At 42.6% G+C, this 11,283-nt stretch overlaps 1 protein-coding gene across 8 annotated transcripts in view; it reads right to left on the bottom strand.

The window, feature by feature from the left end:
* Positions 1–857: 857 nt before the first annotated feature.
* The window catches only part of LOC102306177 (septin-9), an 88,042-nt gene continuing 77,616 nt past the window's right edge, over positions 858–11,283 (bottom strand). For all 8 annotated transcript variants that reach the window (XM_005925490.2, XM_005925493.3, XM_005925491.3 and 5 more), the window contains 9 exons: positions 10,197–10,406; positions 7,228–7,356; positions 7,034–7,115; positions 6,608–6,745; positions 5,159–5,276; positions 4,622–4,717; positions 4,421–4,517; positions 3,515–3,566; positions 858–2,204 (listed from right to left, as the gene is read on the bottom strand). In XM_005925490.2, coding sequence (XP_005925552.1) covers positions 2,063–2,204; positions 3,515–3,566; positions 4,421–4,517; positions 4,622–4,717; positions 5,159–5,276; positions 6,608–6,745; positions 7,034–7,115; positions 7,228–7,356; positions 10,197–10,406 — 1,064 coding nt within the window. In that variant the 3' untranslated portion in view covers positions 858–2,062. The remainder of the gene's footprint in view (positions 2,205–3,514; positions 3,567–4,420; positions 4,518–4,621; positions 4,718–5,158; positions 5,277–6,607; positions 6,746–7,033; positions 7,116–7,227; positions 7,357–10,196; positions 10,407–11,283) is intronic.

The following is an 11,283-nucleotide window of genomic DNA, read 5'->3' as shown; positions in this document are numbered from 1 at the left end:
AATCCATCAGATCCCCAGCCACATCTGATGGCTGGGGATCTGATATTATAACAAGAGTTATAGTATTGATAAGTCTGTTAACTTAAACAGATTGTCTGTATTTTGCTTGAGCTCTTCACATTTTTCTTATAGCCTCTCTGTGGCCACTGCACTACTTCTTCCTGGAGCCTTCACCCAGCACTCTTAGATCAGCACCCATCTGTCTTTGAACCACAGCGGCTGGCCAAAAAAAAAGTCACCTCTTGGCTTTAACTAAGGAAATAGTGTCTTCCATGGGACCGAAGGTCTAGGTTCATCAACTGACGACACAGGCATATTCCAAGCTGTCACAGCTGATGAGCTGCAAATGAAGCTTCAGTTTAGACCTGAGAGTCACTGAAGTTCCCTCTGGGCCGATTCCACTGGCGTCAAGTCCTTCAAAAGGAATCAAAGTAAATATTTTACTTGACACGAGTCTGTTTGCCGCGTTTACATTCTCTTGCTGCTTCAATACCTCAGGGCGCTGACGTCTGCACATACCCTCACTGATCCCGAAGGTCTCGCCTTCTCCAATGTCGTGCCGGGGAAGAAAAGATGCACTCATGCGTTCAAGTAATTAGCACTAATCAGCTTTGCACTGACCTAGTAGGCAGCCATATTGATTTCAGGGGCTAATCAAGAAGACGTTTAATGACACGGCAATTAAAGTGCTCCAGTAAGTGAATTACACCTGCAATTAAATGCTATGGAAAAGCCATTGTGGGAGAAAATTATCTAAAATGTCATCAGTGTATACATTTAAACGTTAAGGAGTGAGTTCTTTCGCTGACTGGACTTCTTCTAGGCATTGTAAAAATATAAGAAAAAAAAAAACAATATTTACAACTTCAATCTTTATTTCTTTCAAATAAGACAAAAGAAAATTTGTTATCAATAATACAAGTACAAAAATGTATCAGAACACAGACGAATATACAGGACAGAGCATGACAGTGAGAGCTTAGGAAGTAATATGTGGATGAAAGAAAGATCCTCGGTACATGATGGGAGGAAAAACAAAGTGGGCTGGTCAGTGGAAGACTAGATTAAAAAAAAGAAAAAAAAAAAGAATTTAAGGGGACTGGAAAACGTCTAAATGTAGTCAGCCTGGCACCAACAACCGTGCTCTTTCCAGTTTTGGCCAACATGCTATGAAAAAGCACAAAAACCCTCCAATAAATAAGGCGCCATGACGGGCCCAAAGCAGGGGAAGTGTGTGTGTTACTAATCTGAATATATGGACTACAACTGACGGCGTTCACATTTTATATCGTGCATAAATACTTTATCTTAAATCACTCAAGATATTTCTATTCATAAACAATGACATTTATAAGTGGGAATTAAAAACAACTTTTAAAGAGAAACACGAGCTGCGACAGAAAAGTTAAGTCAAGCGTATGAGGTGCTCTCTGATAACCCTTTTTTGGGAGTGGGGGGGGGAGGGGTTAACTAAGGGGGAGAGAGCTGAGTGAAGCTGCACTGCTCACACTTTACATTACTGTGTGTTACATGTTGGCAAAGCGCTGCCTGGCCCTTCTCCAACATGCTTTATGCAGTGATCAAGTGCAAGTATCATCACTTTTCACACGTCGCTATAAGTGTGTGCTTAGAGGAAAAAACAAAACTGTGGCCCACATTCCTACAGGCGCTGCTAAAAACAAAACACCAAAATCTGCAAAAAGAAAAGTGGACGAGTTTAATATGTTACGTTTTAAGGCACTTCAGTGTCAGTTCGTTCGGTTTGGTGGAAGCTGAAATTTTGGCACCACAACTATTAACTGTAAGCAGGTAAAAATCCCTCTCTCGGTCAGCGATACTGAGGGGATTTATTCATGAAGCAATAAACTGACATAAACCGTCCATTCAGCCACCAAAAGTCACCGATAATGAAGTCCCTCTGGCAGGCGTTTGAGTTTTTCGCACCCTGTGAGGTGGGGGAGGAGGTTTGGAGTGGAGTGGGTTGGAGTGAAGTTGAAGGACTGTTGCTGAACATCAGAGTCTCAGAACAAACGAGTTACGCTGTGATGGCGGCAGGCGGCGTCTACATCTCGTGGGCGGTGAGATGATGTTCTGGGATACCGTTGGCATGAGCCACCATCGTGTTATTCTCATTGAGGCGCCTCACGCGATACATTTCATAGTGGATGCTGCTGGTGATGTCCTTAATGTTCTGCATGTGGGTCCTACAAATAAAAACACACACACGGTGGCATCACAGAAGTGTCCGTCCATCTCAAACCATCGCAGTTTTTACATTTTCTACTCAACCACCTTAAAATTTAGGGTACAAAGTGTGGACACATATAATTACTGCTGTAAAAATCACACACCTTTGTATATATGGATTTTTAAAGAGGCTCGTCCACACACTGAGAAGTTGTTTAAATGAACGAGGATCTCAAAAACTTGAAAAACTGAAGTTTCCAATGGTCTTTCTCGATGTATTAAAGGGCGATTTTATTCTGTTCTATATAAACTGAATCTGGATTTGCAGTTTCAGATGATGAGCTGGTCAAAATTTATATTAACAAACTGAAGCAGTCTCATTCTTGAACACAAACACACTACCTAAAACACCAAAAAATACAACTACAGACCATTTCTACATGGCATATAGAGACAGTGAAACCAATTCTCTACGTTTCACTCATCCTAAGAACTGCAATGTTCGAGCACACAACAGGAAACTATGGTCACTTTATCTCGAGTTTGAAAATAAAAACTACATTTACTTTAACATGCTGACTGGAAACATCCTCCTGCTCCTTTGTGTCCTTTATTTTGCCTTACAATAACCTCAAACGGTTTTGAATCCACCTTGATCCAGCTGTAAACTACCAGCACACTTGCAGTGTCAGACAGAAACCGCTCAAAACGTGTCTTTAACTGTTGTGTGTGTCTGACTTGAATCACTCCAGCTGTCTTTACAGACAACAGCTCATGGTTTTTTTGCACTTTGTGCCTGTAAACATGTCTCATATCAGTTTTTCTCTCTGCAAATTTGCGTTTCTGCTTTTACTGCACTGGGACTGTGATCACTATAAAACAGGTGGATTCACTGAAGAAGGACGCCTCTTGTCAATATTAACGCATCATCATGATCACTGCGATTAAAATTTTTTTTACGCCATTAACCAATCAGGAGCGCAGAATGGACAAACTTTGGACAAACTGCCCGAATTGCGTTGACAGAGACATTTCAGGGATTTTGCGTCATTCTGCGCTCCAGATGGGCTAATTGCAGGATAATGGATAAATCCATGTTAACGCATTAACACTGGCAGCTCTATTAAAAACACTTACATATTCATTCCTATTGCTACTACATACATGTGGCACATGTGATTCATGAGACTGATCAACCACATGCAGATTCAGTCTCCCTCTCTGTGTCTAAAATTACAAAAATCCCTTTATTTATGATGAATCTGTGCCAGATCCTCATCTGGCATAAACCTGTGGACTTGCAGACTAGTAGACAACATGCACTCACCTGATGAGGAGATCCCGTAAATAGGCAAACTCACAGTGGGCTATGTTCTCAACTGCAGAGAGAGAAGCTTTGAGTTAGAAATAATCAAAGGGGAGTTAAAACAGGTGCTAACAGGCTGCAGAAGCTTCATGAATAGCTGGTGCTGAGATTCTTTAAGAGTCCAGCAGGTGGAGTCAGTGATCCTAGTGTGATTGCTCCATGCAGCAGGCCATCTTGCCCTCACCTGCTGCAGCTTTCATCCACTTTGAGTATTTTCTGAGGAGATTAACTGCATCAGAATTTCCCAGTGATGTGTGCCTGTGTGTGTCAGCACAGGCACACTCTGCAGGAAATTAAACTTCCTTATGAGACACTTGATAAAGGGGTGGGGCCTCCTGTCTGGAGTGGCTAACATAATTAAATATTGAAAGTCCGATCCTGCAGTCAAAAACAATGTGACCATAAAGTCGTATGACACTAATGATGACCAGTTTCCTTCAGCTGCTGGAGGAAACTGGAATTAACTCATTCACTGCCATTGACGTCTATAGCCGTCAATGGCAGTGAATGAGTCAATGGGTTTAACTCATTCACTGCCAATGGCTGGCAGTGAATGAGTTAAAAGTGACTAAACTTACACATTTTCTCTGCTCAGTGCATATCCAATGTGAGGATTCAGCAGACATACTCTTTGTATGGGAATGAGAGAGGTTGGGACACCAAGTAAACAATCAGGCCTCTTCATAGCGACTGTCTGGTGGAGGCCTGAGTCAGCTACATGGCACACGACTGCTGTCTGGAGAGCTGAATGGAGCATTGTTGACACTCTGTGACCAGCTGACTCCCAGAAACCCTCCCATCTTTTTTTCCCCCTTTTCTTTTTTGCTAAAAGTGCATCATTAATATAAATACAAACGAGAGTTGTACCTTCAATGGTTCCCCACTTGGTCTTCCTCCCCAGCAACCTCCTGCCGTTGACCTGGTACTCCTGATCACTTCCCACCACAGCAAATGGGATCATCTCCTGTTCAAAAGGTTAAAAGTAAACGGCTATTAGAGTTAGAAATCCTTACAGAATGGATTTCAGATAGAGCCCAAAGTCCTGCTTGGTGATGCTGCTGCCCTTACCCTGATCTTTTCATTGATCATTCGGTCCTCTGCGTCCTCATCAAATTCCTTCTGTGGGTATACGTCAATCCCATTGGCTCGCAGCTCTTCCCTGATCTGGTTAGAGCATGTTCAAAAACACACACACACACACACACACACACACACACACACCACAAGTCTCTTAATCTCTGGACTAATTAGGCGGCTGTTCTTGATGTATCCTTCTGAGAGATCAAACAATTGTACCTAAATATGCACAGGATGCAGATTAAGGTTGCATTAACGCTAATCTATGCCAAAAGTTTGGGCTTAGTCGCTAACTGCAACAAACAAAACGCAAAACCCTCACAGGATGTACGCCTAAACCTGTGCGCACACAGAGTGTGTTAATGAGGGAAAGGGAAATCCTGAGATCCTTGAAAACAAAGCCAATAAAAACCTCATAAAGGGGTCAGCTGTTTAAAAAAAGTAAAGGCAAGCAGAGAGCAAAAGGGTAAAATAATATAGGGATACTTCAGAGAAGTTGCAATGCCACTAAAATCTAATAGATGTTACCTTCTTTTTGAAGAAGTCTCTCTCCTCCAGCGTGAGTGTATCTGCCTTGGCGATGACTGGGACGATGTTGACCACTTTACTCAGACGTCTCATGAATTCGACATCAAGAGGCCGAAGACTGAGGAGACAACATGAGAGAACCGGGAGGAAGACATTAGATTTAAGAACAAAAGCACAGGAAATTGTAACGCAAAGCTCTCGCACCAGAGGGCAGATGTTCCTAAGAAACGTCCCAGATGGAGGAACATTTACAGTTCCAACTTCTTATCATGCACCCATCATTACACAGAGTGTGTGAACAGCTGCTTGATATAGTTAGGGGAAGCAGCTAAGGCCTTTCCCGCAGTTTGAGAAAGCATCTGCATGTGGTTAGAGCAGCGGATTCTGGCCTGGCTAACGACTCTTTCACACAGGCTGCTCGTTGTCAACAACAAGGCTTGTGCACTCGAGAAAGCGCACGCTGAGAAAGACAAAAGTGCAGAATTGATTGCATGCACCCAGACACACACAGAGTCTCTGTCTCTTGCGTCCTTCCTGCCTCTCCCCCATTAGGCTTTTTAAGGCAAGCCTGGAGCAGCTGCTGGCCGGGCCATGTGACATCTGCAGTGTTGGATCAACATGAAACGCTGCTTGCTGGAGATGGGGGGGGGCATTCACACCAGGCCCCTGCCTGAGTAAAGACATGCCATGAGACAAAAATTAATAGAGGTGCAGCATTTGCTCTGTTATCAGTTGTGTCTTTGTGTGCGTGCTCCAAAGGGGATGACAGTCCACAGCTGCTTCAACATTTTCCCAAGACCAGTCGCTGCACTCGACTCGAGTTACACCAATGGAAAAAAAAAAAAGGAATATAAAAGAAACTATGAGCTGCATGGTGAATTATCATGTGTTCACCGAACGCCTAATTCCTTCTGCTAGTATACCCAGACCCCCTGAGCTCCGATCGGTGCAGGTCTGAACCAAGAGAGCGCTGAGAGGGAGAGTAAACCGGACGGTTCGATGAGAGCCAGATGTGTGGGCCTGTGAGAGGTCCAGGGAAAAACTTAGGATACTGAGCTGCTTCGGGGCCTGGCGAGAGCAGCCCATGTCTCCAGAGTGTGTGGGCCGGATAGAGACTCCTTGTGTGTGTTCAATAAGAGGGGGTAACAAGGCAGAGAGATCTGCTTCACATTTAAAAAGTTAAGAACAAACAAAGACTGCCTATACCAATATATGCTGACATGCACAGGCAAAGCACAGCGTTGCTGTCTGTAACAACAGCAGTTATTTAAATTCCAGTTGATGTAATTGTTTCGTATTGTCACCAAGTCAGACTTTTAGAAAACACAATGTCTGTTTACAAGAAAACTACAGAGCATAAAGAACAGCTTGTGTGACAGGAATCAGCACTGATGTTTTTTTAGATGTGTCTTTTTGAGATTTAAAACTACGACTGTGGTGTGTCATTACCAATGTCCAGTTGGGGGGATGAAGTATATGCAGCAGTGGACTCTGGAGTCTGGGATCCTTTTCTTCCTGTTGATATTGATTTCCTCCTGCAGGTACGCCTCGTACTGATCATTAATGAACTTCATGATGGGCTGCCAGCTATGCCATGGTGGAGAAAGATAATTGAAGAGGGAGAAGGAGAGAAGAGGGAGGGGAAAGAAGGGTAAGGGGGTGGAAAAGGAAGAGAAGGGACAGATCAGTAAAATGAGGAAGAGGAGGGGCTCAGGCAGACAAAGAAGAGGAGGAAGGACAATGATAGAGATCAGGTAAAGTAAGAAAGCAGGAAAAGCAAGAATAAAGGGGAGGACATCTGGTTAGAAACTCTTGTCATTATGAACTCTTATAATGCTTATATGGTTGTTGCAGCAATGTTAAGTTGTAGCCTACCAGTTCTCATTGTTGATCTGGTCTCCAAAGCCTGGTGTGTCAATGACTGTCAGCTTCATTCTTACACCCTTCTCCTCGATGTCTGCAAACAAAAGCACATAAGAACACTGAGAGCCAGCACAGCAGCAAACTGCTGTAACACAGACAAGCAGTGAGAATGCAGATGGGCATAAGCCAGTTGTCGTGAGTTGTACCGTGACTGATGGACTTGATTTCCACTGTTTTGGGAATCTTCTCCTGGGCTGTAGCCAGCACAGACTTACGGCTGACTTTAGACTTGAACAGCGTGTTCATCAGAGTAGACTTTCCCAGGCCGCTTTGTCCTATAAGCAAAAAACAAACAAAAAAATGACAGGCAATGAGAAAAAAAACACTTCGACAGTGACTGCTTACACAGTGGGGAGCCAACGGTTTACACAATGGTGCCATAATAAACCCAAACAAGATTCTATAAAATGACCCTGCTTCACTCCAACAATTTCAGAAGCTGTGACACCTGTCTGCTCAAACACTGCCAACAAAGCACACCAGTTTACTTCATATGCAGTAAGTGATGAGAAAAAGGGGCAGCTGCAATGAGCCAACAGCAGGACAGGACAAGCAACAGCCACAACTGCTATGCCTATGGTTGTCTTTTGTCATCTGCTATACAAGTCTCCAACGATTGCATGTGCACAAGAGTTTGGGCGTTTCCCCTGTCTAATTTCTCCAGCTCTTTTCTCTCAGCTGCCTCTCTCAACAAGTCTCATCCCGTGGATGTGGGATGAGATCCAGTCCCTCCGTTGTAATTGCAGCTTGTCATAGTAGTCCCCGTTTTGCTCTGCAGCCTCGATGAGTTTGGCTGATTTGTAACCAGAACCTGCAGCAGGTGGAGAGTTTCCTGGCAGAACGAGATCTAGCGTCTAAAGCTGAAATCCATGACTGTTTATTTGGAGTATGTTTGACTGCGGGAATTCTTCTTGGGAAGCAGCTTAATGACATTGTGGGCCACCACAACCGCAACATCAACCTCTGGGAAAAATGGCACAGGAAAGGCTGGGGCTAGATGACAAGCAGAGACTGAACTGAAAAAAATAAAATAAAATGAGCAAAGGGAGTGTTCACTAGTAAATTAACTGTGAATGGTGGTGCTGTTTTGGATGGAGGTTAGTTTTACTTTGGTATCCTGTGGAGGCAGCAGCATATGAAACACTAAAGCTTTTTTTTAATAGCCCTAAAATGCTAATACGACATATGGCACTTATGAGCCACTCAAAATAACAGCAGGGGAAATAGCATGACTGCAACAGCCACACCCAGAAATACACAAATGTAACTCCTTCTTTAATCTTATAACTACCAGTTCAAGACACTTTCTGATCAGATAACAACACAGATGCTCTTGTTTTGCTACAGTAAGAGGATAAAATGCTCCCCCATCCGGGCAAATTGAAACAGACTTAATTTATCAGCTGTCTGTCTATATGGATGAGACCCCCTGTGACCCTTGGACCTCATGCTAACATCACCACGGGTTAATGAAGAGCTGTTTGGAGGGGCCCACTGGGAAATGACCATTCAAAGTTCAACCTCAGGTTAAGTCAACATTCAGAACTTTGATTTATGGATATGCACTCGCATGCACAGCAGCACACACTCCACGCAAACACGGATTCACAGAACAAATATGAAGCTCAACAGCTGGAAGTTAAAGGACTCAAAAGTCCACGTGGAAATTAGCATTTTATCTGCTACAGTGCTTTGGCAGTACTAATGCCACTGTGAGCCGTGTCCAAACTCGCTCCAACAGCTGCTTTCTCCAAAGTGTCTGCATCCATCATCCTACCGCTAACAACCATCACAAAACAGTGAGGTGGTGCCAAAATCCCACAAGTGCTTTCTGTATGAGGTCAAAGTCCTACAGATGCTTTTTAAACTGTTAAATTGTGTCTGGCAGCAAACATTTTCACAAGAAAAAGCAAACAAGCTGGAAGGAATTTTTTTAAAAATGACACTCAAAGTTATCACAATTCATTATCTTACCAAAAAATTTGTTCTTCTCTTTCTATCGTCTTGCTATCCTGTTTGGATGCAGGGGTTTCCCCCCGGGTGTCCTCTTCCTTTATAGACAAGGAAGTAAATCCACCTGCTCTGTTAGTTTTAAACTGTTAGATTGTAGCTACTGCACCTGGGCCTAAGCATGACTGAGTCTTATGTTTTATAATCAGTCCATTATCACTCCATTTGTTTAACAGATGAGAATTAAAATAATGAAAATCCAGTGAAAATGCGTTTTTTTTTGTTGATTTTCGTTTCACTTTTGCTACAATTTTTGGAGGGGAGCATAAAGTCCTCTATGCAGGTAAAAACCATCAGTTATAAAGATGCCAAACCAATTATCCAGTTCTTAAAAACCATCAATTGTTCCTACATTGTGATACAGTTAAATAATTTCACCTTGATATTTAAAAAAAAAAAAAAGACACCCAAAAAACCATGGAAACCAGTTTTGTTTAGTTGTGTTTACCCACTCAGGCCTGGGGCTGCTTTCAAGCACATTTTTTTTATTTGAGGATGAGACAGACCATGTGTGGAGGCGACATGCAGGAGACGTAAAGCAGTGAGATTGGGTGGGCTCGATGGTGGCCTGTTTGATCCTGAGGTGTGTAATTAGCTCCTATTTTAAAGGTGTCTGATCACAGTGATGAGTATGCCCAATTAAAAAAAACAAAATAAAAGAAAAAAGCTTCAGGCTTCTATTTAAACTTGATTAGAGAGAAAAGCATCATGACTCAGTCTCAGCTCTAGTTATACATAACTGAGGTTATTGTGAGATTTAAGTGTATACAACAATCAATGCAACCACAAAACCACGTGCAGTAAAAGTGGTGTCCTTTCAGTCATTTCTGTATATTAACACAGAAGGCCACACTTTTGAGTAAAGATGGGAAATATTATTTCAACCTGAACATTTGCTAGCAGTAGTTATCCACAGTGAAGCACCAGCTCAAAAGTCTTACTCAAAGGCAACTCCTGGAATTACTTCTAATGCTTCACATGCATTTCTTTCAATGTGTGAGTGCATAAGCAGCCAAAGATTTGATCACTGCAATGCTATGTGACCGACAACTACTGTGCGAACCAAATCTGGGTATTTTAGTGAGTGTAAACAGGCTCTGCTTACCCACAACCATAATGTTGAGCTCAAAACCCTGCTTCATGGCTTTCCTCCTCATCTGCTCCAGAATGGCATCGATACCCACATAGCTGAAGTCCAACATGGGGCCGCCAGCCTTCTCCCCATACAGTCCACCCACTGCTGGGGACACCATAGCATCAGGCACCACCGCCTCAGACATGGTACTGCTGCTGTAGCTGGAAAACACTTCAGGTCCTGATGTAACACAAACAGAAACAGAGAAGGCTTGAGTTACTCACAAGTATAATATGGAAGAAGCAATAACAGATAAATGACGCATCTGTGAAAACAGGTACTGCAAGTAAAATGATAGAGAGGTTTTTTAAAAAACACAAAACAAAACAAAATGAGGACTTTTTACAAGAATTTCAAGATTCTTGGTTCCTTGGAAATCCATAAGAGGAAGTAATGTACTGCACCAAACTGTCATAGTGCTGAAATATGTAATGATTGATAACTTCCTGTTATAGAACAAACCAGTTCAGCTAAGCAGCTCTTCAGGTGCTGGCAGTTCAGAAGAAAAGCTATCAGTAGAATTAAACTACAGTAAAATCTGTTAATAACACACATACACATTTGAACATGCTGGTCGGGGATTCCTGCAGTGTCAGAAAAATGCATCCCTGACTGGGAAAACTCGTGTGAACACCCAGTTAAACAACAGCTTGGATGGTTGATTGCACAAAAAACCAAGTTAAAGCTGAAATGGCCTGCGTGTTTGCCTAATAAGGGGAAACTTGATTAATGGTGCAAGTGGCCATGCACATCATTGCATCTTTAATGTTTGGGTTTATTCAACCTGTGATGCCCTTTGTAACTGTTTACAAAGTGCTATTAGTTATTGTTATATCTAGAGGAAAGCTCTGGGATCCATCTTCTAGTGAATGTCTGCACAAAGGTTTCTGATAATCCATCTAATGGTTGTTGTTTATTTCAGTCTGGAACAAATGTGGCGGACTGTCTAGAAGACAGACAGAAAAACAACTAAAAGCACCTCCTGACTTTCAAGGTCCTGGTTGGTCTCATGCCAGAACAGTTTATCAACCCAAAAGTAAAACTATCAGAAAGTTCG

Source organism: Haplochromis burtoni, unplaced genomic scaffold (genome assembly GCF_018398535.1).
Source record: "Haplochromis burtoni strain Fernald_Lab_line unplaced genomic scaffold, NCSU_Asbu1 Contig_81, whole genome shotgun sequence".
NCBI classification, from domain to species: Eukaryota; Metazoa; Chordata; class Actinopteri; order Cichliformes; family Cichlidae; genus Haplochromis; species Haplochromis burtoni.
This window is presented reverse-complemented; position numbering and strand designations above follow the sequence as displayed.